General features: G+C 42.1%; 1 protein-coding gene across 18 annotated transcripts in view; it reads left to right on the top strand.

The window, feature by feature from the left end:
- Nucleotides 1-27,592, top strand: part of mycbp2 (MYC binding protein 2) — a 64,986-nt gene that overhangs the window by 29,969 nt on the left and 7,425 nt on the right. For 5 of the 18 annotated variants that reach the window (XM_004568007.4, XM_004568003.4, XM_004568006.4 and 2 more), the window contains 39 exons: nucleotides 11-107; nucleotides 198-390; nucleotides 664-938; nucleotides 1,120-1,341; nucleotides 1,508-1,699; nucleotides 2,753-2,959; nucleotides 3,073-3,210; nucleotides 3,694-3,872; nucleotides 3,957-4,099; nucleotides 4,189-4,289; nucleotides 4,388-4,606; nucleotides 4,710-4,932; nucleotides 6,017-6,135; nucleotides 6,256-6,343; nucleotides 6,422-6,471; nucleotides 6,594-6,766; nucleotides 6,919-7,063; nucleotides 7,182-7,388; nucleotides 8,381-8,436; nucleotides 8,509-8,624; nucleotides 8,766-8,863; nucleotides 9,897-10,013; nucleotides 10,630-10,770; nucleotides 11,983-12,060; nucleotides 12,920-13,144; nucleotides 14,101-14,233; nucleotides 14,331-14,456; nucleotides 16,542-16,721; nucleotides 22,471-24,108; nucleotides 24,194-24,363; nucleotides 24,455-24,702; nucleotides 24,786-24,953; nucleotides 25,448-25,605; nucleotides 25,703-25,902; nucleotides 26,052-26,201; nucleotides 26,285-26,445; nucleotides 26,873-27,029; nucleotides 27,122-27,346; nucleotides 27,450-27,515. In XM_004568007.4, coding sequence (XP_004568064.1) covers nucleotides 11-107; nucleotides 198-390; nucleotides 664-938; nucleotides 1,120-1,341; nucleotides 1,508-1,699; nucleotides 2,753-2,959; nucleotides 3,073-3,210; nucleotides 3,694-3,872; nucleotides 3,957-4,099; nucleotides 4,189-4,289; nucleotides 4,388-4,606; nucleotides 4,710-4,932; nucleotides 6,017-6,135; nucleotides 6,256-6,343; nucleotides 6,422-6,471; nucleotides 6,594-6,766; nucleotides 6,919-7,063; nucleotides 7,182-7,388; nucleotides 8,381-8,436; nucleotides 8,509-8,624; nucleotides 8,766-8,863; nucleotides 9,897-10,013; nucleotides 10,630-10,770; nucleotides 11,983-12,060; nucleotides 12,920-13,144; nucleotides 14,101-14,233; nucleotides 14,331-14,456; nucleotides 16,542-16,721; nucleotides 22,471-24,108; nucleotides 24,194-24,363; nucleotides 24,455-24,702; nucleotides 24,786-24,953; nucleotides 25,448-25,605; nucleotides 25,703-25,902; nucleotides 26,052-26,201; nucleotides 26,285-26,445; nucleotides 26,873-27,029; nucleotides 27,122-27,346; nucleotides 27,450-27,515 — 7,582 coding nt within the window. Of the gene's footprint in view, nucleotides 1-10; nucleotides 108-197; nucleotides 391-663; nucleotides 939-1,119; nucleotides 1,342-1,507; nucleotides 1,700-2,752; nucleotides 2,960-3,072; nucleotides 3,211-3,693; nucleotides 3,873-3,956; nucleotides 4,100-4,188; nucleotides 4,290-4,387; nucleotides 4,607-4,709; nucleotides 4,933-6,016; nucleotides 6,136-6,255; nucleotides 6,344-6,421; nucleotides 6,472-6,593; nucleotides 6,767-6,918; nucleotides 7,064-7,181; nucleotides 7,389-8,380; nucleotides 8,437-8,508; nucleotides 8,625-8,765; nucleotides 8,864-9,896; nucleotides 10,014-10,629; nucleotides 10,771-11,982; nucleotides 12,061-12,919; nucleotides 13,145-14,100; nucleotides 14,234-14,330; nucleotides 14,457-16,541; nucleotides 16,722-21,322; nucleotides 21,428-22,470; nucleotides 24,109-24,193; nucleotides 24,364-24,454; nucleotides 24,703-24,785; nucleotides 24,954-25,447; nucleotides 25,606-25,702; nucleotides 25,903-26,051; nucleotides 26,202-26,284; nucleotides 26,446-26,872; nucleotides 27,030-27,121; nucleotides 27,347-27,449; nucleotides 27,516-27,592 lie in introns of all 18 variants that reach the window. The other 13 variants (XM_012923749.3, XM_004568002.3, XM_012923751.4 and 10 more) reach the window with 11 other exon arrangements.

The following is a 27,592-nucleotide window of genomic DNA, read 5'->3' as shown; positions in this document are numbered from 1 at the left end:
TTAACGTTAGGCTTCCTTCAAATGATGGCAATGCATCTAAAGGCAAACAGCAAACCAGTGAACCAGTCCATATCCTTAAACGCTCATTTGCTCGTACAGTCTCAGTGGTGAGTACTGTCCAAGTGTCTCTCTGCAAGTTATGTAACAGGTCACTTAAAAAAAAAAAAATTGAACAACGCTGTGTCATCTCGTTGTAGGAGTGTTTTGAGTCTTTGCTGAGTATCCTTCACTGGAGCTGGACCACCTTGGTTTTGGGTGTGGAGGAACTGCGAGGGCTGAAGGGTTTCCAGTACACCGCCACCCTGCTCGACCTTGAGAGACTGCGCTTTGTTGGCACATGCTGCCTTCGCCTGCTCAGGGTCTACATCTGTGAGATTTTTCCCATTGCAGGTAGGAACACAAAGCACTTTATCACTGACAGCATGATGACTGATAGATGGACGACGTCAAAGTCTTTCTTTGCAACAACAAAAGAGTCTTATTCAAACTGTTACTATACATTAAACAAATGATATATAGTATGTACATAGATTTATATTTATAAAACAATTAAAAAGTTAGAAGACAATCAGTGATTGTGATGTTTTTGTTTCTTAAAAAGTGCATTTTAGTTAAACTGTGTCTTCTGATTACATCTCTTCTTTTCCCGTGTTTGATTTCTAGCCAGCACCAAGGCTGTGGTGGAGGAGTCAAGCAAGCTGGCAGAGTGCGTAGGAAAGACACGCAGTCTGCTGAAGAAGATCCTGTCAGAAGGCATGGACAACTGCCTGACCAAGCTGGACAATGACCCACAAGGCTACTTGTCTCAGCCTCTTACTTTGCTGGAAGCTGTGCTGCAGGAGTGCCACAACACTTTCACCGCCTGCTTCCACTCCTTCTATCCAACCCCGGCTCTGCAGTGGGCCTGCCTGTGTGATCTGCTCAACTGCCTGGACCAAGTATGATGATTTCATACAGCTTGTTGACACATTAAAAAAAATCTTTTAGTTTTAGATGACATTTTACTGTACTTTCATTATTCAAACCCTTTTTCTACCTAACAATGTTCAGATAATTTCAGATGAAGGCTTAAAGAGGGGGGAAAAACTGACCCTCACCATTATTTTTGCTGTATTTCAGGATATCGCTGAGGCTAATTTCCGTACATCCAGCAGCCGTCTCCTGGCAGCCGTAATGTCAGCTCTGTGTAACACATCGGTCAAGCTGACCTCCATCCTGCCCATTGCTTATGATGGGGAGGTGCTGCTGCGTTCACTGGTCAAACAAGTAAGCACAGAGAATGACTCGGCCCTTGCTCACCGCTTCCCCCTGCTGGTGGCCCATATGGAGAAGCTCAGCCATGTGAGTTGGCACTGCGTTAATGTTTAGTTGTTTATCGATACAGTCAGTGGACATGTTGAGATAACTCAATTTGATCACTATCACATTCTCATCCAAATACCTAGATGGCCTATAAAAGAAATCAAAACAATCATATTAAGTTAGTAATATTGCTTCCACCTTTTAGACGGAGGAGAACCTAATGGGCATGACCAGTTTCCGGGAAGTACTAGAGAAGATGCTGGTGATTGTGGTGCTGCCTGTGAGGAAGAGTTTGAGGAGGGAGGTTGAACTGTTCTCACCACATTTGGTCTCCAACACCTGTGGCCTGCTGGCCTCCATCGTTTCTGAGCTCACCGCCTCTGCCCTGGGCTCTGAGGTAACTTAATGTGCTCTAGTAGCCATTGACCTATGCTCCCACAGTACGCCTGTATGTGGGGCTACTGTTTTGGCTTTAAGCTATGGTCCTTGTGTGCGCTTGCAAAGCCCCACTCGCATTACCAGAAATTTCATCTGTACATGCTTATTGTTCTGGGCTTTGACAAAGCAACCTTTTTGATCACATTGATTTGTAGTTTTCAAAGGGATTTGATTTGCATCCCAGTCACTACAGTTCAGCCAACGTTTGAAAAGAAATCTGTCACTCGTGCATTTTCTCATTCTTTTTCTTTTGTCCTGTCTTGTGCCATATTCTTCATATTCTCAAGGCTCTATTGTTGTTGAAGTAATTTCTCTCAGTGACACACTATGTCCTTACTGCAGCTTTAAAAAAAAAACAGAGAGCTCAGAGCTTTTCTGTATTGTCTATACAGCATGCCGAGTCATTAGGTATGAGTGGCAGACATCTGTTGGCCTCCATCGTTCACACTCTACATTTAATTATCATCACACTCTTTTTATACTCATGTACTGCAGTCATGACTCTTTAGCTCCTGTTGCCATAGTAACGTTACTTGACAACTGCCCTCAACAACTACTTTTTTTTTTTTTTTTTTTTTTAACCCTCTCCCCCCAAGTCTGTTGTCACGGAAACTACTTTCTCTCCAGAGTACCTGGATAGGTCCCTCTGCAGCTGTGTCTGGTTCTCAGCAGTCACAGGCTGATATAAATAGTAGTTACTAATGCATACCAAGCATGAAATGGTTTTATTTCACTTTCATTTATTCTTTTCTGTGAATGCCTTTTGTATGTTTTAGCAACCTTTGAATTATTTACCTTTTCCATCCATCATTTACAGTGTTTGCTTGAACTCTGGACATTTGGAGGGTTTTGGTCATTTTACACTTTATTACGAGTATTGCTACCTAAAATTATGGATTGTGATTTTTGTTTTTGTTTTTATATATTTAAAAAAAAACATTTAGTGTCTTTCTATTTATCTTCGTCGTCACGTGTGTTTGGCTATATTTCTTAGTATTTCATCCTTTATTAGGTTGATGGGCTGAACTCGCTCCACTCAGTGAAAGCATCTCCGAACCGCTTCACTAAAACAAGCCAGGGCCGCAGTTGGAACACAGGCAATGGCTCGCCGGATGCCATCTGTCTGACAGTGGATAAGCCAGGCGTTGTGCTTGTGGGTGTCTGCGTATATGGAGGAGGGGGCATCCATGAGTATGAGCTAGAGGTGCTGGCTGATGATGTAAGTGACTGAAGGTTTTTTGCTTTTTTATTTGTTTTGTGGTGCTGCTGAACTAGTTTCCAGTCAGTTGAATTATTTATTCTTGTGAATCTCTTTGTTCCCTTGACCTTCAGGCGCAGACAGAGCACCCAGGGGACTCTGCGCATTCTCACAGGTGGACATCTCTGGAGCTGGTGAAGGGCACATACAGCACTGACGATTCCCCTAGTGATATTGCTGAAATTCGCTTGGATAAGGCTGTGCCACTTAAGGTACATAAGCAGTATACGACCTGGTACATAAATGTGTTTGGCCCTAATAACAAATTTCCTCTTTGTGACTGCTCTGTAGGGGGTGAATTTTTTTTAATATATATTGATCTGTTTAACTTATGGTTAGCTTTAAGATAATGTAATGTCTCCGAGGCTAAGTCATTAAACTAGACCTCTCAGCTGTGCTTCTGTCGTTAGTGCCTTCATGAGTGTTTTTAAGGCAGATATCTGACAGATAATATGGCTTGTGGTGCAGCTAATTGTATTTGAAACATTAGCGTGATACGCCCATATACTCTAAAGAAGGCCTTTAGCTTGCCAAGCTAGCTGATGAATTGGCACTATATGCTCAAAAAAAGAGAGATAAAGAGGTGTCAACATGCAAAATGCCAAACTCAAGAATTTAAAATGACAGTACAGATTTTTATATACAGTCTATAGTTAAAAGGCAAATATTTATTTAATAAATTTACCGTGTTGCAGGAGGGGGTGAAGTATGCAGTGCGATTACGGAACTACGGTAGCCGGACGGCTAATGGGGACGGAGGGATGACCACAGTGCAGTGCTCCGATGGTGTGTCCTTCACCTTCAGCACCTGCAGCTTGAGTAGCAATGGGACCAACCAGACCAGAGGACAGATCCCACAGATTCTCTATTACAGGTATGCATAAAGCTAGCATCTTGTAATTGCTTGTATCAAAAGTTGTTTTTTTTTTTTTCTGACTTAAGTGTCTCATTGTTGAAGGAGTGAGTATGATGGGGACCTCCAGTCTCAGCTGCTGAGCAAAGCCAATGAGGAAGACAAAAACTGTAGCAGAGCTCTGTCTGTGGTCAGTGCTGTGGTTAGAGCTGCAAAGGATCTCCTTCACAGGGCATTTGCTGTTGATGGTAAGCATAGCAAATTTTACACAGCTATTACAAAAACATTGGTTGCTTGTATTTCGGCCTTTCTTCATTTTGTCCTTTCTTGTCTCCAGTGGATGATATTCCTGAGCTTTTAAGCTCTTCTAGCCTGTTCTCTATGCTCCTGCCCCTCATCCTGGCCTACATAGGCCCCGTGGCTGCATCTGTACCAAAGGTATTAGTTCACACTCAGATGGTTTACCTGTCTTCTTAAAATACCACATTTCTCTCTGGTGTAGCACTGCGGCTAACTGCTTGTTCTTTCACATCCAGGCTGCTGTTGAGGTGTTTGGTTTGGTTCAAGAGCTGCTACCCGCTGTCTCTGCCCTGAACCAAAAATACGCCCCACCCACCTTTAACCCAAACCAATCCACAGACAGCACTACTGGCAACCAGCCTGAACAGGGCCTCTCCGCTTGTACCACCTCTAACCATTATGCAGTAATTGAGAGTGACCACCCTTACAAACAAGCTGGGGTCACTCAGTACAGGGTAAGGCATCTCTTGCCATGCTTACTGGTTTTAAAATGTGTTAAGAGAAAATTCTAGAATTTTAAGTTGCAACTGATTTCCCTTGTGTTTCACCATGCTTCAGGTATCATTCCCGGACTGCGTCCGCTGGACCACGATTGAGTTTGATCCACAGTGTGGCACTGCACAACCAGAGGATGTCCTGCGTCTGCTAATCCCAAGCCGAACACTCCACTTGTCTAACCTAAGTGCCAAACCCTTGATCCACGACACCATCAACACCTGGACTGAGCTCAAAAAGTTCTCAGGTTCAACAGGCTGGCCAACCACTGTCCTCGTGCTGCCAGGTGAAAACAAACAAGCTGACCAACCCCAACAAAACAGCAGGATAGCAAGTTAACATTTATTGGACAATAAGCTACAACAGTGTTATTGAATCCCAATAAACTCCAATGTTTCTAAACCAAGAGGCTTAGAAAAGCCAATATACACTAGTGGAGTCAATGGGAAACTCTGAACTAAACTAATGACCACCGCATTTTGGTTAACCTTAGGGTGTAATACAGAAATGTACAATAGGCACAGATGTTTATATAACATATAAATAGTGTTATTATTTATATTACAATTATTAGTACCTTTTGGTAGACACAACCTTTGACAGCTTTTGTTTTCTAATCTTATTTCATTTTAACGTATTTAAAGCAAGTTTGGCTGATGAATGATGTAAAAAAATTTAAACTGGTCAGATTGTATATGACCAATATTTTTTTTCATTTAACAAAACTAAAGCAATCAGTTATGAACATTATTGAATTAGTAACAAAAGTTATGCATCTGTCCTTTATGACTGGCATAATATTTCATCGCCAGTGACCTTTGTTCAAAGCTCATGTGGTGTATCAGCCTCTGCGCTACAGTGGTATTATTCTTTGCAGGATTATTATATTTCTGCCATAAGTCTTTAGTGGTTAATGAACTTCCTCAAGGCAGCGGAGTGAAATGTTGCCCTGGATCGTGCGTTACTTTCGACAGAAGGGAACTCCAGGCTGGAAGACACCTAAAAAAAACTTGTATACCACGGCGTCCACAGAGGCAGAGACAATGCATATTCTGTAGGAGGACCAGTATTCTTTGTTTACTGTGAGAGAGCTAGCAACATTTTAATGAAATCTGTTGTATACTTAAGTATGAGCTCTGATTGAGTAGTGACAACATTCTTAATCCAACATATGTTCATGAAGCCAGCTGCAGCTCGTTGATGATAATTGTTGGCATCCTTTGTGTACTTTATTCTACTTAATGATGCTTCACTGAGCCACCTGCCGCAGCAGGCAGCCATTAGTTTACAAATTATTGTTTTTACAGAGCTCTGCCTAACTGTCTCGTGTTAGATGCATTACTGTGTATTTCTGCTCTATCTGGTTCCAGGAAATGAAGTGCTCTTTTCACTTGAAACAGCCTCAGATTATGTGAAAGATGAGAAAGCCTGCTTCTACGGCTTTAAGTGTGTGGCTGTGGGATATGAATTCAACCCCGGTCCTGATGAGGTACAGATGCTCTTCAGTGAATTGTGCCACCCACCCTGAGCCTGTAGTTTTACAGCACTTTGTATGTCCTCTGTAAAAAAGTAATAAATACCTTTCTGACAGATGTTTTGTAAATTTCAGGGTATTATCCAACTGGAGAAGGAGTTGGCCTACCTGGGTAGTGTGTGTGCTGCGGCTCTAATGAAGAAAGACTTGGCCCTTCCTATAGGTACAGAAAAAAGTAAAATCGGTGCATTTGAGGCAGCCTTTTGCATAACTCGTATAATCATGATTTAATTTTTTGTAGGCAATGAGTTGGAGGAAGATCTTGAGATTCTTGAGGAAGCCTCTCTTCAGGTATATTGTCTTTTAAGTTAAACCTTCCCTGATAATTTATTTAAGTTAAAAAAAAAGAAAAAGAAAAAAGAAGAAGCTATCTCTACTAAGCACTTAACTTTCGAAACTTTGTTGCCACTCAGGTGTGTAAGGCCCACTCAGGGATCCTTGGGAAGGGTCTGGCCTTGTCTCACTCTCCCACCATCCTGGAGGCCCTTGAGGGGAATCTACCCTTGCACATCCAAACCAATGAGCACTCCTTCCTTGAGGACTTCATCACCTGTGTGCAGAATTCAAGTGGGGGACGTCTGGCTAGGTATGCTTCCATCCTTGGATGAGAAAGCAAAATTCAAATTGAATGAAAATTACCTCAGAAGAAAATTATTCATATTGAATTTCAATTCTTTGAGATAAATAATACTTGGGCTGTTACTACATATTCGTTCCCTCTTTGTTTGACCAATGCAGATGGCTACAGCCAGACTCTTACGCAGATCCTCAGAAGACATCCCTGATTCTGAACAAAGATGATATACGCTGTGGGTGGCCAACCACTGTGGTGGTTCAGACCAAAGACCAGTATGGGGATGTGGTGCATGTTCCTAACATGAAGGTCAGGAAAACTCTCTTAAAAGAAAAAAAAGAAACAATTATGTAATTGTGTCTCAAGTGCCAAACCTACAAAAGTAGTTTACTGAATTTGTCGGTCACCGTGTTTGTTTTGTTTGTAGGTGGAGGTGAAGGCCGTACCTGTTTCACAGAAAAAGTCAGTGCAACCAGAAAATGTGAAGAAGTTGCAGCGACTACCTGGAAGCTGTTCCCCTTCTTCCTCTGGACCCGACCTAACCTTTGGAGGTTTGCCAGTGCCCAAGTTGGAAGCCACCTATGAGCCCATGATTGTGAAAGAGGCTCGGTACATTGCTATTACCATGATGAAGGTCAGCATCGTGTAACTGGGGCGCCACTCGCTACCTCACCTGTGTATATTAGCCTGTTGCAGATTCTGTACCTCAGGTTGGAGCTGGGGGGTTAGATTCTGAAATACAACATTTAACATTTGGTAACATTAAATAATAATTATTTTAAAAACAGAGCTTCGTTAGAAATGGCTAAAGAAGATAATAACAATATACTGGGAAATTTAAAAAAAAAATCTGAATACACCTGCCAGTGAGTACAGATGTAAGCTGAAAAAAAAATGTTCCACATAAATGTGTATAAATGGATGCGTATGGCCTGTAGCTTGAAGACTGTAAAAGCTCCATGTTATTCTAATCCATTTACTGTGTATGATAATGAGAGAAGGGTGTTACAGGGCTTAGAAATTCTTCCACCAAGTGGTTCAGATTAGAGTAGCATTGACAGACTTTTACTGAAGGACGGCTTCTGTGTATCTGAAGAGGATAAAAAAAAGTCAAAAATGAATGGCTTACCTTGGGAGTGACAGCCTTTTAGTTTGTTATATAAAACATTCAAAAAGCCGGTTGTGCATTTTTGTTGCATGGTAGTAATGGAAAAAAGTGCTCCTTTGCCATCAATCAGAGGCTAGTCACAAGGCTGGTGTTCATGCTCTCCAGCTTATGATGTACTTAAATGGAAAGCCTGTATCAGTAGCCCAACTATGTCACTTTGAAGAAAGCTAAAGTCAAGCTCACGGACAACTACAGAAGCTGAATTAAAATTACAGTGTGCTACTTTTTCTTTCAGTTGTTGTAGCGTAATCCATTAATGAATATCTGATTGGTGCCGGTCTTTCAATTAACCAAACAGCAGTTACACTAAGTGTAAAGAGGGGTAAAAGGCAAATTGTTGAACCCATCATGAGTTTGTATCATAGATGGGGAATGTGACTTGACTTAAAAAAACAAAAAGTGGGGGGGAAACTAGTGTATTTGCTGTTGCTCTTACGTTACATCTGTGTCTGTTTTAGGCATATGAAAACTACTCCTTTGAAGAGCTGCGCTTTGCTTCCCCCACCCCAAAGAGGTAAGACGGTGCAGAAAAAAGAACAGACTTTCCTAGGAGACGCAGTCTACTTATTGTTCATTGCCCACACAGACCCAGCGAGAATATGCTCATCCGTGCCAACACTGATGGCACCTACAGTGCCAATTGGACTCCAGGAGCAGTCGGCCTCTATACGATCCACGTCACCATCGATGGCATTGAAATAGGTAATTCAGTCTAAACGCGCGTTCAAAAAGCTGGTGCGTTCTCTTAAGTCTTTCCCCATAGAAGCATGAAATTTATGTGGAGGCAATAAATTTCTTGTGAATTTACAAAGTCGAGTTGTAAATCCTTTTTAAATGATTTAGATGCTGGTTTGGAGGTAGAAGTCAAAGACCCTCCCAAAGGCATGATACCACCTGGGACTCAGATGGTCAAGCCAAAAGCTGAGCCTCAGCCTAGCAAGGTGAGTTTTTCTTTCAGTTGACCAACTAGGACATGAACATGAACAAACATGCTGAACATTACCATGCAGTCATCCAGCAAATGCAACTCAACAGAGATGGCAACAGGATTTCCTGCCAGCACCAAATTCTAACGGATTGAACCAGCTGCTTTATGCAGTATGTTGACATCAGTTTCATCAGAAACACAGAGATCCTTTTTGACCTTTTGAAAAGTTTTTTTTTTTTTTTTTTTTTTGTTTTGTTAGCATTTCAGTTCATACTGAGAATTGTATATCACCTCTGTGTAGCTTTTGGCTGTTTGCGCCTCCTCGTTTGGTTTGCTCTGCTGACTAACGATTTGCTGGTTCATAGGAAGCAATGAACCTCAGTCCAGTCAAAGATATTTTGGTCACAAAGTAAACGAGCAAATAAATCCAACTCTTTTATAATGCCACGGTAGATTTCGGTGTGATGTCCTTTCTTTTGTGATGCCTCTAACTAGATGTAGACAAACATTAAGTCTGAGCACTGTGAGTCTGGTTGTTAGGTTCTATCGTGCATGTATACAGACTGTGTACGTTGACGAGTACTTGTATGGTGTAGGAACTGGAAATTGCTTCAGATGCAGAAATTGCATCTACCTGATGTTATGCACGTTGGGGTCATCATCATTTTGTGGCCTTTTGAGTTTTGAAATCCATAATGGGGGAAACAAGCAACAATGTGTGCCTTTTTCAATCACTTGTGTATACTCCTTTTGGACATGTTTTAAAAGTTTTGTTTTGATTTTTTTCTTCATGCATCAGTGTAGATAACACACAACAAACTTCATAACAGGTGCTAATGAAATGAAGCTCCTTAAGATTGGTCATCTTTTGCTGTGTGTATGCTTGTACTTGGAAGCGGGCTTTGTCTGGATTAAAGCATGCGATCTATCACTGTCAACTGCTTTCTCCTTTTTCTTTTCCTACTGCTCTTATTGACTTTATTTTTCTCCTTTCTGTTCTTTACCCCTGCCGCTCACGGTCTCCATCTCCCCTCTGCTTCTCTCAGGTCCGCAAATTTGTATCCAAGGACAGCGCAGGCCTGCGTGTGCGTAGTCACCCCTCCCTGCAGAGTGAACAGATAGGCATAGTGCATGTCAATGGCACCATCACTTTCATTGACGAGGTAATTGACTTTAGACCAGGCAGAAGACCTAGTATTCTATGTGGAACACCAGGGTCCACTTTTGTCCTGTTTCTGTGTTTCTTCTTGTTTGAATCAATAAGAGCCGACTCATAATTATTGTAAAATCTAGAGGTTTTTTTTCTAGATTAAAGTAATTTAGAGTCTTTTTACTATTTTTACATGATTTCTGTAGTTTCTTTGTAATTACCTCTTTCAATAATGATTACTACTTCATAAATTTGTTGCTCTTTATGTTGCTTATTGCTCTTGCAAGGCACTCTGAGGCTCCATAAACAGCTTGAACACCATCCTCATGAATCCAAATGAGACGATGAATTCTTAAATTACTACGCACTTTATAACTGCAATGTAATGTGGCATGTATTGACTGTATTTGTCAGCCCTGCACAATATCTGCTCTCATCTTTTGTCGTTAGTACCGGAAACATTCATGTAATGTTTCACCTGCATCCTGCTTCACCATGAGCGTGGCGTTATCTAATTACTTTGGGCAGCCTCAGAGATGCCGTGCGTATGTATGAGGGCACTCCCCTCCTACTTCCCTAGTAACAGGATGGCATGCCTTTGCTCTACTCTGTTGCTTGTTTTCCCTTAGATCCACAATGATGATGGTGTGTGGCTCAGGCTCAATGATGAAACTGTAAAGAAGTATGTTCCCAACATGAATGGGTACACTGAAGCCTGGTGCCTCTCTTTTAACCAGCACCTGGGCAGGAGCCTACTGGTCCCAGCCGACGTAAGTAGAAGGCGGCCTGCTGAGTAGCCTGTCTCCGTTTACGATTAGAGGCTCCTGCACTGTTTATTTTGGGGAAGAGCTCATCTGTGTTGTTTAATGATAACGGCTTTTCAAGGACTTACCTGGGTTTGTCCTTGAAGCATGGTAAATCATCAGAGTATCTTATCAGAGTGTACCTGCTGGGGTGTTTCTTGTGCATGGAATATCTCGGTATGAAACTTTGACTAACACACTGTGCAAAGGAACAGCAGCTGGAGTGTGCATGCATTAACTCACGTTTGAAGGCAAAAGGTTTACTGTTACATGACCATCATGTGTTTAGCTGTGGACTCTTGGCTCACGTGGTGAGGCAGTATATGTTTAGTGCATTAAAGTAAACCCCAATGCAGGGCCGGTCAGACAAGGAAAAATGTAGTGAAAGAGCACTTGTGTGCTGTTTGCCTTTGCTTATTCTGCACTGTTGAGTCTTCATTTACTCATCGCTTCTCACTCACAGTTCATAAAGAGTTGCTCACTGCAGCATGTGATGGCAAGGAGTTCCCCCCCACACATTTTGCTCCATGCCGCAAAAACCACCCTAAAAGTGCCACTGACTCAAATGGGTCATTCAACTGGGTATAATTCAAGAAATTGATGCCGTTTTAAATGGGAATGTATCCAAAGATGGTGGTTTTCTGTCATGAAGCAGTCACTGGCCTGTGAAAGGTTTGAGTGGATAATTGTACCTCTACTTCTCTGTAACTCCACCTCTGCATTGGGATGCAGTGCTAGGAGGCTTCCATGTCTGGTCTCTGTCTGAACAGCATGACACACTACATCATCCAAATGGGGAATTTTTTTGGAAGTTTCTTCTCTATATGTCTTTATTTTTACATTTTTTTTTTAAGTCATTTGGTCATGGATTTGGACATAATTGCAATAAGGTGTTGGGAGTGAATTTTCAGTGCCCCTGCAACATTTTTTTTTTTCTTTGTATGTTTTGTTTTGTTACTGCTTTTAATTCTGCACTCATTGGCTTATTTCAGTGCTCCACAACTAACTGGCCTGTCTGAATCTGTCTTCCTAACTTGACTTATCCTGGAAAATCCACAAGAGCCAAGAGCTTTTTTTTTCTTCTTCCAAAAAAATACACTAGAACCTCCCCTTTCCCGTTTTTCTCTCCTTTCTTGAGTCGTCTACTGTTTCTTGACTGTTTTACAATTTGTTGCTCAGAATGTCTTTAATGCTAGCCAAGGAGTCAGGGATATCGGCTTTTTGTCATGGACCCCCTTAACTATATTCCCACCACAGGTGAGTTGTGTGAAGGAGGGAACATAGTTTGACTGCCCCATAGCCTATCGCCTGTTTCTTTTCTTGTATCCTCGAACACCTTGTGACTTTGTAGTTGTCCCACAGTGTGAATTTGAGGTATAAGAGGTCAAACTGTATTTGCATGGTTGTCTGTACCGTGATAATACATCATATCGGTGGCTACTGAAGACTCCGCAGTGATCACATTTAGGATTAATAGTAATTGTTTGTATTAAAGCTTGTATGTTGCATGGAGATGAAGATAATAATGTTCAGACTGTTGCATGAGGTCTTGTTTGAAAGGCTTGCCATATCTAGTCCTGTTTCTGTGTGTGCCATAGCATGCCCCCCTTTAACTGAAAATGAGAGCATTTTATTTAAGTTGTTGGTTGTTTTTAACTGGATTACTAAAATGCTAAAGTGAGTGTTTGTCAATTCTTTGTGGTTGAACAGTGTATTTTTAATATCAGGGGCAAATTGCTGTATGATTTTACTGTGACGACGGATACACTTACTTCCTTTCCAGTTTTGTGCCAAGCTCAGCTGGCTGGCTGCTGTGTGCAGCTTCATAGTTAGTGAACGGATAAGTGAGTTGCATCGGTTTTGTCACTGAACCGTTGGTTTAAAAAAAAAAAAAAAAAAGCAAATATGCTATTTGAGACCTTAAAGATGGCACTTAATACACGTAAAGAGGGCTGAACTGCATGGTTTTTACAGCATTTCCCTGTGAGGCTGCTAAGTGCTTTTCACCTTCACATTTCTGGGCTTTGTAGTCTGAGCCCTGTGCTGGTCTTGAACATTTTTGCAGCCTATTTTATTGATGTGCGCTGACTCTAATCCATGCTCTTAACTCTTGCAGGAGGTCAGGGGCCAGTTGGAGGAGAACATAAAGGAGGTGAGCAGCTGCCCTTCCCACGAGGCCCCCATTCGGGTGCAGAACAGAGCAGGGCAGGGCGGCGGTCCGGGGCTTTATAAGGTAGTGAAGACCGGCCCCTCTGGTCACAACATCAGAAGCTGCCCAAACCTTAGGGGTATCCCCATTGGAATGTTAGTTCTTGGCAACAAGGTCAAGGCCATAGGCGAGGTACGCACTCACCCCAAATAATCAAATGTGTTTTCTGTGGCTGGAGCTCAATTATTCAGACTGCTTGGATCAAGCTATACTGATTTTTAGTAGATTTTGGCCTTCAAATGTAATCTCTCTTTCAAAGGGGAATACATGAGCTGCTTCTGGGTGTGTGTGTGTTCTCTATCTTTCTACCCATTGCTGTGGCAGCAACAATTTTCTGCTTGATTGACTAATTCCAGTTTGTCTATGAATCCACTGCAGTTTCAGGGTGTCACATTCAGCTGGCTTGAGGTCTCTCAGTGGAAGCCTAATCACAAAATGCTGGAGCCTTTCTGTGCCTTGACTGTACCTTTCCTGCTCTTGTAATGATTTTTGTCAATATAAGAACCTAAGTTATTTCTTGCCTGGCGATGTGGAGCCTCTCCTCTTTTGGTTATGACCTGTCATTGGCTGCGGTGGTGGTGTGTCATGCTGTTCAGTAGTTTCCTGCGCCTCTACTAGTGTGTGTGGATCTGGGAGATGCTGCCTGCACATACTAATACTTTCATCTGTTTGTGTGTTTTCTGATTTGTTTTTTGAATTTCCAAAATGATAATATTTCAGGGAGTTGAGAAAACACAGCTTCATGCATTTACCTTTCAATAAACTAGCCCTTAGAGTAAGTTTTGTTTTTATTTATTTATTTATTTTTTTAATTTCAGCTCATCAGTTTTGTCTAGCTGTGTCTGCTAATACACCAAATTAATTTATTGTGATCTGCTGCTCTATATTCTGTATGTGTCAATCAGATGGGATGAATACTTGCATGTCAGTGATCTTGCGTAGAACCTTTTGTATGTGGTGGATACGGTGGATGTAGGGTGGGTGAATAAGAAAATTGACTGTAGCTGATTTTGAAAGTGGATTCACATGTGCTGTTTGTGCGTGTGTGTATGTATGAGCATGGATAAATAGTGTTGCTTATGTATCAGGTGGTCAACTCAGAGGGAACCTGGGTACAGCTGGATAAGAACAGTGTAGTGGAGTTCTGTGAGAGTGATGAAGGAGAGGCCTGGTCACTGGCCAGAGACCGTGGTGGAAACCAATACCTTCGCCACGATGATGGTAGGTGGCGTGGCTGATTAAACGGTTTCTAACCCAGATTTAAGCCCTCCTAATGCCAGATTATGATGAAACAATGTTATTAAATTGACTTTTTCAGAGCAAGCATTGCTTGAGCATGGGAACCAGACCCCGCCACCCAGCCCTTTCTCTGTGCAGGCCTTCAATAGAGCCTCAACTTCAAATGGAGCACAGGGCTTTGACTATGGCATCTCCAACAACAAAGGTAAGGTCAGCTTGGAGTAGAGTTAACTTTACAAAAATGCATCATGTGCAGATCACCTTTCCAAGATATAAATTCTCTTTGCTTCCTTTTCTTGTTTATCTTGTACTTTATTGTAACAAAGGCATCAGGACTTTTAGTTGCTCTTCTCACTAAAATCCTTTCAAATAAACCATTACTCACCAAACGCCACTCTTTGCGTATAAAAATGAAACAATTTAATTCATTTTTGCTATGCAGATATGTTGCTTTATCAAATTTAATTTGTTTATAACGTCAAAAAAAGCCGAAATTTGCAGTCACAGTGTATACTAGTATCAGACCTTAGTTTCAGTGATGCAGTTGGAGTCGGTCGGTCTTTTCAAATCACGGGCGCCATCTTTCATCTCTTTTTGTTGTGCATGCTTTTTATTGTGTCTACCTTTTGTTATTTCATGCCTGATATTTCTGCATTGTCAGGCATAAATTTGCTTGCATGGGCCAGTCAGTGTGCCCCTGGTCATTTGGGCTACTAGGGGCTTTGTTTTCAATGTTTGTTTGCAATGTTTTCTACAATATATTGCCAAATACTGCAAACATCACCTAATTAAAGTCAGTGTTTCTGCTACCAAAGTAGCAGGGTTTTTGTTTTTTTTTCAAATGGCTTTGCTCTTTCACAAAAAGGAGGTTGCCCCGTTAGGATTCTTAGTCATGCTAATCATGGAACTCTGGTTATGTTATGCACAATGATTGAAGTTGAAGGTTGTTTTACTTGTCTAGATGTCAGATGCAATAAATCTGCAACTCTAATGCTCCTGCATAATACCTTTGCTATGCAGATTGTAAACACATTGTCAAGCTTTCTTCTCTAAATGTCTGTTGGCAAGGAGTGCCTATGGATTACCGTTATACTTGGATGAAGTTAAGACTGGTTGTAATGTGGAGAAATGGATGTAGTTGCATCCTTTTAACAGGGGCTTGGGTAATCAATGGTAGTTTGTCGTGAATGTTTGTATTTACCTTGACCTGAAAAATCCTTCCCATTTACACAAGGTACATAGTCAACCAACCTGTAGAAGCGGTGTTAAATCTGTAATTCAATACAGATTATAAAAATAATAAAGTGGCGCTGAAAATATTTACTGAAACATAGAAAATGTGCATGGAAATGCACGTCTAGAATAAATACTCAACTAATACAAGCATGTCCACCTCGATTTTACAACTCGTTCATGAGTTGAAAGCCCCCACTGAGCCATCTAATGGAAAGTCTGAATCACTAGCCACCTCTGGGTTTGAGTTTTCATGCTGTGAGGCGGCATTGTGAGTGGGCTCTGAGTGTGCAGGACAGAGAAACCTTAAAAAAAGAAATGGTGTGCTGATGGTTATCATCCCTCACTTTACAATGTATTTTATAGACATTTACAAAAAAACCTCTGGGAATATGTATCGACCAAGTTTTGCAGCTTGGTGCGCAGTGAAACCTTTCACTAAGGAGAAGCTATCCAGTGAGATTTTCCCAAGATGATGATCTTGGAACTTCTTTTGAGGACATGCAGGTTTTTTGTAAGACTGAGCCCTAAAATAAAAAGAACAATATACATTTTCCATAAACTGTTAGGAAAAGGGAGGAAGTGCTGCTGTGCTGTGGTGAAAAAAGTACAATTTGTTGTTGCTAATAGGAATAAACCATCTGTAGTTGCTGGAGTTATCTGGTAGAACATACCCTGTACTGGGCAGATTTTTAAAGTAACCAATTTGATTTTTTTCCCCCCTTCAATAAAAAACTTGTTGGGAGTTGTAGTTTCTTCCTTATATACTTCTTGGCTTGTCTTTTTTGATTTATTTTTTTTAAACCTAGGACCATACTAGAAATTTTTGTGCTCAGTTCATCCAGAATAGTATTAAGCCCACTTAGGCTTCATGCTAGTTTCCCAATTCCATCTATGAACACGACTGCTGGGACTCCGGATGCCCATAATAGCTCCTCCTCCTCCTGGCTGATGATTGATAAGAAAAATAGGTGACTGACCTACATCCCCCATTTAGAATCCTTAAACCATAGTAAAAGCTTTAGTTTGTCCCCTTCCTCTGTCTCCATGTTTGCAGGTGACCGGTTGAGTGCCATACTGAATTCCATTCAGTCTGGGCCCTTCCTCTCAGCAGCTCCCTCCTCCTCCATATTTGAGCAAGCTGCCCAACCTCCCTCCTCTTCCTCCCTTGTCCACAGCCCATTTGTGTTTGGACAATCCCCCTCCCAACTGTCTCAGCCACAACCACAGCTTCTGAGTAAGTCTGTCCAGCTTTCTGACAGCGCTTGCTAGCACAGATTTTGATCCTTTTCCTCCCAACTTTTCGTTTCATGGAATTGTAATCTGTTTTTAATTTATCTGTACTTTTGGGGGAGAACAGGATGATATGTGACACATATCGGCACAGTTGTGTTGTACGGTGCAGAAATATCCTTAACAAGCCGACAAGTCTATTCCATGCTTAAATCTTGTTTCTTATAAAAAACAGGTGACATGACCTTTAAATAATCCATGAGTTGGTACTTTCACTTGTTTTCTAAGCAAGATTTCAAACATTAATAGACTCTATATCCAAGTCAACGGGATATTTTTGCCATGCGCTCAAGTAATTGGCCAAGTTGCTTAATTTTCTGCTTGCTGTGCTTGCTCTCTTGTTTAGCGTGCCTTTTACCCTGTTCTTCATCTGCTTCATTGCTGCTTTGAAATGAAATCTGCATCTTCCATCCTTTAGTAACAGCTTGTTTCACTTTCACCTCAAACAGCCCAGGCTGTGACAGAAAATGCAAACAGAAGTCTGAACACTTGTTTGTTTATAGCAATTATTAGGTTTGGGGGGGATTTTGTTTGTTTGTTTTAAACAATGAACGGCTTAAACAAAAAAAAATAAAATAAAAATCAGCTATTAAGTAATGATATTCTACGTATACCAAGTTTGCGCTTGAAGTGGATAATTCAAAATTTTAAAAGCCCTGCAATTCAAAAGACACTGTCTTGTAACACCATCCAAAATCAGTTCACTTGTCTCTAATATTTTCTGCCTGTGTAGCACCCTTTCTCCCTGTTGGTCTTTTCCTCTGCTCTACTGCGTCCTGTGTACTTGTTGTTGTTGTTTGTTTTTGTTTTGTTTTTTTTAATCTGTTATCTATTTGTTACGGAGCCCTGAAGATGTCATGGAGAGCAGGGATATGTTTTTGTTCTTTTAATGCTCAACTTCTTAATTTATGTTCTTGTTTTAGTATACTAGCAGTCTTCCAACCTTCAATAATTTTATAGTGGCCACCTTTTCTAAATGAAACTAAATAAATAACATTACTGAAAACTAGGGCTGCCACAAACGATTATTTTGATAGTCGACTAGTCACCGATTATTTATGCGATTAGTCGACTAATCAGATCATCATCCACTGGACGTAAAACTACAGCTTATTGCACCAGCAGCATCTGCTCTTATATAACTATCATTAGCTTACAGCTTTAAGCTTTTAAGGTGCTAACTAAAAATAAAGACAAGATGATAGTTTATTCAATTTTAATGAAATTTGCAGATTGTTTCGGTAAAGTTTAATAAACTCCTTGCTATCTAAAATATAACAGGACACCGGAGTATATTCTCCAGCATCTCACACTTCTGATAATCAGCTGTCTGCTTGACATTTATTCAGCTGTGTAAAAACTATAACTTTAATCTCAGCCAAACCGATTTACTCAGGAACAAATAAAATACAAAAAAAAAAAAAAAAAAAAAAAGCCAAACAACAACATTTTTAATTTATCTAAGTGACTCATATATATTTAACCTGAGTCGCGAAAGACGGCGGTGGGTTTGAAAACAATTTGCCGGGAGTCCGGTGTTCTCACGGCGCTAGTGACCTAGCCCCCGGCTAGCTATCGAGCTAGTGGGTAACAGACGTCTCCGAAAACGTCGGAGCGCTTTTGAAAATATGTGGTGTCCTGATAAACTGAGCCGATATTTGAGGTTTACACAGCTACATTCTCGCCTGAAAATATGTTAAACGTTTATTTTGTGACCCAGAAAGAATAATAAGAGTAATATTAAAACTAACTAGCTACCGCCATTGTTGGAAACTAAGCTGGGCCGCGCTATGAATTCTGGGACACAGCTAGTGATGTGCGGATCGATCCTGAAATATCGATTCCTCCGATACCAGTCATTTATGTTCTAGGATCGATTCTCACATTAAAATATCGATATTTTTAATAATTGAGGGTTAATTTGTAGTTTATCATTAACAGCAACACAGTGGAAAGAAACTATAACATTCGGATTGTCTACATTCAAAGGAACTACTTCCTCTTCCGCCTTTCATAGTCATGTGCGAAATACGGCTGTATAAATGTCTTGCAGCGCCTTGGCGTGCGCACTCACAACAATGGCTGAGCCTAATTGTGCGGACGTATTTTACCTCCACAAACAGCTGAGACGTGGTTTGAGATACATGTGGCAAAAACGTGCTCCAAGAGTGAGGTGTTGTGGCTATACTTTCCCAACCTTGAGACCTCAAAATTAGGGAGACAATCAAAAGGGCACATTTTACAGTGTTTATTTATCGGATAAAATACGCGAAATGTCACCGTTATTATTGGCCGGCCTGGAAACAGCGGGGGTGTCCAAATTCAGAGGCTGCTTCCACCTGAGGACCCGCCCTTCGCGGTCTAAAGAAAGCCGGGTAGTACGTCATGAGTTCCCTCGGCTGCTCCTTGCTCTCTAAAACATAACCGGGCGCTGGCGTAAACTCTCGACCATCTCACACTTTCTTTAATTAGTTTTCTGTTTGACGTTTATTCAGCTGTGTGAAAACCCCGGAGGAACCCACCCGAGGGATTAATAAAGTTAAATTTAATTTAAACATTTAAAAGCCAAACCGATTTACTCACGAACAAACAAAACACTGAAAAGGCCAAACAATTAACATTTTTAAATTATCAAAGTGACTTATATATCATGTTTAACCCGAGTAGTGAAAGCCTGCGGGGGTTTGAAGACGATGTGTCGATCGGCTCAGATATTTGAAGTTTACACAACTACATTCTCACCTGAAAACATGTTAAAAGTTGGGTTTTTTTGCGACCCAGAAAGAGAAATAAGAGTAATATTAAAACTAAGTAGCTGCCGCCATTGTTGGAAACTGGAATTGGCTCGGCCACGCTATGAATTCTGCAATATGGTTTTTCAATTTTGTTGTCCAGTTGGAAATTCGGGAGAATGGTGGCTCCGGGATTCTCCCGGAAAAATCGGGAGGGTTGGCATGTTTGGTTGTGGCAACATCACTAACCTTGTCAAACACCTCAGAGTAAATCATATCACAGAATATGAGGCGCGTATGTTGAGACGAATCGCGTCTCTCACGGAGTCCTTTAGTGCTGCAGGCAGGCAACGTATTCAAATAGCGCACAACTTCAGTTTTTTTTATTTCTATATGATGAACAAGTAATCTGATGTCCTGTAATCATTATGACGCTATAATTTGAGATACAATAAATAAAATACGTTTTTTTGTATAAAGTATCGGTATCGGATCAGTATCGTCGATACCACCCTGAAAAGTACTTGGTATCGGATCGGAAAGGAAATCAGTGGTATCGCACATCACTAGACACAGCTGCTTCTTCTTCTTCGGGGTTTAACGGCAGCTGGCATCCTTGTACATGCTGTGCTGCCATCTTCTGTTTCAGTCCGTTATTACACTCTTAAATCCTGCTATTATTCCTGCGTCTTTTGCGATCTTACAAAGCTTCAAACGACACGTCGACTATTAAATCAGTCGTCGACGATTTTGATAGTCGACGTAATCGTGACTAGTCGACAAATCGTGGCAGCCCTACTGAAAACACTGTATCAACTCAGATGGATGTACTATGAAGGAAGTTCAACAAAGTCAAGCTTTCTTTGCGTGAGCTGGCTTGACGAAACCTAAAACCCCAGTCGGAGATGAGTTTCATGACCATGGTTATCACGCGTCTGTTATGCTGGATTTTCTGCTTCATGTTCCGTCTTCACATAAAAAGGGATGTTTTGTATAAGAATATTTCCTCTTGGGAAATGCATGTACCTTCCAAAGACAGTGCATTGCACAGTGCTGTAACTTTATGGCTGGGCTTCATTCATGATGATAAGGTGTAGGCTAACAAGTTGCATTTGCCAAGTAGAGAATCTTGTACTTTAAAACATGCTGAAAATGAAAGAACTGGTTAAAACATGGCACTTTCAGTTGATTTCCAAACTTTATTTGAAACTGAACATAATCTGGTCTGGACCAGGTTAGGTTCAGCATAAGTTACCATGGTGATTTAGCCAGGTAAAAAGTGGATCACTTTCATGATACTGAAAACTCCAGTTTTGAGCTTGACATAGCTCACTAATCTATTAATCTTGCTTTTTCGTAGGGCAATCCAATCTTCACAATCAGTGCCTTTCCAGGAAATACAGTTTTAAATAAAATCAATATTCCCCCCCCCCCCAAAAAAAAAACAACAACAAAACAAACAAAAACAAAACTACCTGCTTTATAACCAAGTATAAAGCCTCCTACCAAAGGTTGTATTGTTGGCCCCAAAAGAGGAGAGGATTTCAAAAATTAACTAAAACATGTGCACAACTTTGTCCATGACATTTACAGGGTTCTTTGTTTTTCTGTTATTCTTCTATAAGTGTTTCTACACGCCAGTCAGTTTGTCTGTCTGTTGATCCCCTCATCACTGTAACATGTTGTCCTTTTGCCACTTTCTACTCCACCTCCTTGACTCCATTGCCTCTATGCCTTCTTTCTTTTTCTCTGCGGTGGCCTCCTTGCATTCCATGTCTTGTTTGTTTACCTGCTCCACTGTTTTCCGCTGTAGATGGTTCATCATGCAGCCTTGCTTCTCGCGAACGTGTGCACAAAAGCAATGTGTCCGTGGCTGGGCATGGTACTGCTCTCTCATCTCTCGCTCTGAGGCAAAAGGGTGGGTAATCACATCATGCATCATGCCTCCCCTCAGACTGAACAGATGGTTGGTAGGAACTCAAGTCTGCTCTGTGGTGAATCAAGGGCTTTGTGCTCAACTTTTTGGGGGGGGATTATGTTAGTGCAAAGCTTTAAATTATGGTCTAATGGGAAGAAAATTGAGGAAAAACTGCATTTAAGACTTATTCAGTGTTGCACATGATTTTAAAGTCGGTTAGAAAAAAGGAATTTTCAAGCTGTTCATTGAATAGACATTTTTTGGATATTTGTAGTTGGTACATAATTACTTGGTTTCTGGTCAATACCAAGGCTATTTCTAGTATTATCAGGAGTGGTCCCTGAACTGGGCTGAGATTCATCTTTCATCAGTGCTTCCATTATCCAGTAACAGTCTCATTTGCAAAACATCTGGATCAGAGGTGTCAAACATTAGGGCCAGAACTGGCTCGGAAAGACGGCAATCAGGGTCAGTGCATGGCTTTGGACAATGTTATCCTACTGATAAATCATTGATTCAGCTGTTGCTGTTTATACTACGCCACAGTAATTAAGTAATGGATACTTTTTTTTTTAATTCAGTTTTTACAATGGGTGCACAGTAAGTAGATTTAATTTTTTTTTAATTAGTGTTAAAGAAAATGAACAAAATCTATTCTCATTTAGAAAAACCGAGACATGTTTGAAAATTGCACCTTTTCGTATATATTAAGATATCTCAGGCATTTTAAATGTGTAGTTACACTGACACTGCCAGAAATGGTCCAGCCCGTTTAAGATCAACGTGGGCTGCATGGGCCCATGACATGAGTTTGACACCCCTGATCTAGATGGTCACATAAGTCACTAGTTTGTTTTAATAAAATGTTTCACTGCCATTTACATTAAAAGACATAACTTCTTTCACATTCCTGACATTAGCTCTCTTTTACTCTTCATTCAGTTTTTCTGTACCTTTCTTTGTTTTTCTTATTACGTTTTTGTTTTTCACTCTTACTGATACCTTTTTTGTGGTGTAACTGAGTTTCACCTGTTAATGTTTAGGTGAGCGAGGGAACCTCATGCCTGGTGCACGGCCGATGTCCCCAGCCTCCAAACACCGTCAGGAGAATCGCTCAGCCAAACAGGAGAGCCGCGGAAGTCGCTCCTCTGAGCAGAGCAGGGTCAAAACAAGTGAGGGTGGAATGACAGCTAGCGAGGCCCTTATACTGCGGTCCGACACGGCCAAACTGAGGTCTGACTCGCACAGCCGCTCCCACTCGCCCAATCACAACACACTGCAGGCTCTAAAGGCAGATGGTAGAACTTCAGGAAATCGGTCTGAGTCTCCGAATCCTGGCTCTCGCTCTTCCTCTCCCAAACAAAAAAGTATATCCACGTCAGGCAGGTCTAGCCCCTCCAGCAACTCTTCCCAGCACTCTTCTTCACCCCACCATGACAAGAATCTCCCACCTAAAGTTAGCCCTTCGTCCAAAGCCCAGCTCGATCCTCCAAGAGAGAGATCCAAATCAGACTCTTATACTCTGGACCCAGACACACTGAGAAAGAAGAAGATTCCCCTTACAGAGCCACTTAGGGGCAGATCTACCTCCCCCAAACCTAAACTGTCTCCTAAAGACCCAAATAAAGGGATGACCGGCAATGCAGAGAACCGTGTTCCCTCACCACATGTTACCCAAGAGAACTTGCACAGTGAAGTCGTGGAGGTCTGCACCTCTAGCGCGCTCCTGTCCAATGAGGATGTCAATGATGAGAATGTGGAGCTCCGTAATGCTGAAGAAGGCTCGTGTAAGGTGCACTTCAGCATCGGCAAAGCCCCTGTCGAAGAGGAACTAAAGAGCCGCTCTTCACCCAAAGTCAGCCGCAAAACCTCCAGTCGACACACGCGTTCTAAAAAGGACAAATCCGGGCCTCTGTTTAAAGGAGAGAGCACAACTAGGATCACAGAACCTGCCAAACAGGCCATGTCTCCCTCGGTGGCTGAATGTGCACGCGCAGTCTTTGCAGCGTTCCTGTGGCATGAAGGCATTGTCCATGATGCCATGGCCTGCTCCTCCTTCCTCAAGTTCAACCCAGACTTAACCAAAGAGCACGCCCCCATTCGCAGCTCCCTGGGAGGACAGGGCGCTGAGGAGAAGGAGAGCAAATTAAAGAATCGCCACTCCTTGGAGATTTCCTCTGCACTTAACATGTTTAATATTGCTCCACATGGCCCAGACATCTCCAAAATGGGCAGCATCAACAAAAACAAAGTGCTGTCTATGTTGAAGGAACCTCCGCTGCCAGAGAAGTGTGAGGATGGAAAAGGAGAGTCCATTTCCTATGAAATGACTTCCCATCCCTCTATGAGGGCAAAATCAATCTTACCATTAACACTGCAGCATTTGGTTGCATTCTGGGAGGACATTTCTATGGCCACCATCAAGGCAGCAACTCAGAACATGATCTTCCCCAGTCCGGGATCCAGTGCCATCTTAAAAAAGAAAGAGCATGAGAAAGACAGTAAAAAGGCAAAGAAGGAGAAAAAGAAAAGGGAAAAGGCAGAGGTGCGTCCAAGAGGGAATCTGTTTGGAGAGATGGCCCAACTTGCAATGGGTGGACCAGAGAAAGACACCATCTGTGAGCTGTGTGGAGAATCGCACCCTTACCCTGTCACGTACCATATGAGGCAGGCTCATCCAGGTACAGTCAGTGGTATCTTGTAACACACTTTAAATTGTAAGTCTTTTCTGTTTCTTAACGTCCCTCCTTTGTGTTATTATGGCAGGCTGTGGCCGGTATGCAGGGGGTCAGGGCTACAACAGTATTGGCCACTTCTGTGGTGGTTGGGCTGGAAACTGTGGAGACGGCGGCATAGGAGGCAGCACCTGGTACCTGGTGTGTGATCGCTGTCGGGAGAAATACCTCAGAGAGAAACAGACTGCTGCCCGGGAGAAGGTACTGTTTTTAAATCTTCCTCCTTGAATCAGCTTCTGACATCATACTGACTTCCATGAAATAAACTCCAGTGTTTTCCTTTGTTTTCCAGGTGAAGCAGTCGAGGAAGAAACCTCTGCAGGTGAAGACTCCAAGGGCGCTGCCCACTATGGAGGCCCACCAGGTGATTCGGGCCAACGCATTGTTCCTACTGTCCCTCAGCAGTGCAGCTGAACCGAGCATGCTGTGCCACCACCCTCCTCGGCCTCTTCATTCCCACCTCCTCCCCAGCCTGAAGGAGGGTGTCTCAGAAGAACTCCCCAATAAAATGGGCTGCCTCTACCTACAGACACTAGCTAGGTAATTACAAGCTCAGACATAGAAAAGAAAACCTTACAGTGACGTGTTTTGATAAAGATTTGAGTCTCTTACTCTTCCTTTAGACAACACACTGAGAACTTTGGAGCCTACCAAGATGATAACCTCTTCCAAGATGAGATGAGGTATCTACGCTCAACATCTGTTCCCGCGCCCTATATTTCAGTCACCCCTGACGCCTGCCCCAATGTGTTTGAGGAACCAGAGAGCAACATGAAATCAATGCCACCCAGGTAATTGACAATGAATTCAATTTTACTTCTTTTATTTAAAAGAAGAGTTAATTGCAGCTCTGATTTCTTATTACAGAGATTTTTTTTCCTTTTTTTTGGTTTATATGTTAGGTTATTTGTTTCCACGTTGTTATTCATAACTGACCAACAGATGATGCAATTGTACCAATAGGCACTGTTTGCACAAGTTGTTCCCAGCTTGTCTCTCCCCTGCACATTCTGACAGCCAGCGCACTTAATTAAAAACGTCCGCCTCTGTCATCGCAAACCACATCTTAAATTGTACAAAGAAGGCTTTGTGTTTGTGTAAAGGTTTTTGTTTTTTTTATTGTTAACATCTATACATTCATGCGTCCCTTCCTCCCACAGCTGCAGCAGCTGCTGAACATGTCCATGTACTGTTCTGTCAGCCAACACTTCGATATTGTGTTTAAAGTACTTGAATGTCCTTAAAAATATTTAAGGGGTAACCAGCATTTGTTTGTGTCTTTTAGTCTCGAGACCAGTCCAATCACAGACAGTGACACGGCTAAGCGGACGGTGTTTCAGAGGTCTTACTCAGTTGTCGCATCAGAATATGACAAGCAACATTCGCCCTCTCCAGCACGGGTCAAAGCTGTGCCCAGACGCAGGGTCCATAGCGGTGATGCAGGTAATCGCGTCTTGTCATTTCAAAAAGTGCTTATTGGTTCTTCCAGAGTGAGTTACAGCACCGTGTGTATAAATAAACTACTTTGTCTTCTGTACAGAAGTTGGCTCTTCCCTGTTACGTCACCCATCCCCTGAGCTATCCCGGCTGATCTCAGCCCATGGCTCCCTCAGTAAGGGTGAGAGGAACTTCCAGTGGCCCGTCCTGGCTTTTGTTATCCAGCACCATGACCTGGAGGGCCTAGAGGTGGCCATGAAGCATGCACTGAGGAAATCTGCCTGCAGGGTGTTTGCCATGGAGGTAAAGTTGTCCGAATAACACAACTCAGTCTTGCCTTAATTATTGTTTTAATTACAATATCTTGGGTTCGTAGGCAAGTATTTTAATATTACACCCATTTCTATATTATAATAAGACTAATACATTTTTTTTTTTAATTTCCCTGTCAGGCATTCAACTGGCTTCTGTGCAATGTGATCCAGACCACCTCTCTGCATGATATTCTCTGGCATTTTGTAGCATCGCTCACGCCATCGCCATTTGAACCTGAGGATGAGGAAGACGATGAGAATAAGGGGAACAAAGAAAATTTAGAACAGGTAATGAGTTGTTTAAAGTTACGGAGGGTGATAAGAAGGTGGCTTTACTGTACTTTCTAATTATGAACATCGACTCTGCACAGGAGCGAGACCTTGGCGTTTGCGAACACCCTCTGTCTGACATTGTTATTGCTGGGGAAGCAGCTCATCCTCTGCCCCACACCTTCCACCGCCTCCTTCAGACCATCTCTGACCTCATGATGTCACTTCCCAGTGGCAGCTCACTACAGCAGATGGCACTCAGGTACAGTTTCTCTTTTGGGGTGGCTGTAGCTCAGGTGGCAGAGCAGGTCAGCCACTAATCAGAAGGTCGGTGGTTCGATCCCAGGCTGCCTCCTCGCTGCATGCCAAATATCCTTGGGCAAGATACTAACCCCGTGTTTGCCTACTGGTGGTGGTCAGAGGGCCCGGTGGCGCCAGTGTCCGACAGCCTCGCCTCTGTCAGTGCGCCCCAGGGCAGCTGTGGCTACAATGTAGCTTGCCATCACCAGTGTGTGAATGTGTGTGTGAATGGGTGAATGACTGAATGTAGTGTAAAGCGCTTTGGGGTCCTTAGGGACTAGAAAAGCGCTATACAAATGCAGGCCATTTACCATTTTGTGCCTCCTTTTGTAATTTTAGCAGCTCTGAGCTTCTGTGGTAATATAAATGATTGTGACTCTTTGTTTAAGGTGCTGGAGTCTCAAGTTCAAGCAGTCCGACCACCAGTTCCTCCACCAGAGCAATGTTTTCCATCACATCAACAATATCCTATCCAAGTCAGATGATGGAGACAGTGAGGAAAGCTTCAACATCAGCGTGCAGTCCGGATATGAAGCAATGAGCCAGGCAAGAAAGTTAACAGCGTATTTAGCAGCCAGCACCTGAGCTTACTCATCTGTCATGATTTAACTTGATAAATATGTTTGTACCTCGTACAGGATCTCTGCCTGGTCACCTGTTTGAAGGACCTGACCAGTGTCGTAGACATCAAGACATCCAGTCGCCCTGCCATGATCGGCAGCCTAACAGACGGCTCCACCGAAACCTTCTGGGAGTCTGGAGATGAAGACAAAAACAAAACCAAGAGCATCACCATCAGCTGTGTGAAAGGCATAAACGCTGTTAAGGTGTCTGTTCATGTGGACAACTCCAGGGACATTGGGGTAAGCAGGCAACGGCACAACAAGCGTTGTGGTTAAAACCTTGCTTCTACAACAATTTCCTGATGGATTTGAGTAAAATTCTTTTTTCCCCTTATATTTACAGAACAAAGTTACTTCTGTGACATTCCTGTGTGGAAAAGCAATAGAAGACCTCTGCAGAATCAAGCAGGTATCTATAATTTAACTTGCTTCACAGTGAATGGCTCTTGTTTTCTGGGCTGCATATACAGTTTACGTCTAAATTAT

Source organism: Maylandia zebra, linkage group LG16 (genome assembly GCF_041146795.1).
Source record: "Maylandia zebra isolate NMK-2024a linkage group LG16, Mzebra_GT3a, whole genome shotgun sequence".
NCBI lineage: Eukaryota > Metazoa > Chordata > Actinopteri > Cichliformes > Cichlidae > Maylandia > Maylandia zebra.
The sequence above is the reverse complement of the archived record's forward strand: the minus strand, read 5'-3'. Positions and strand labels throughout refer to the sequence as shown.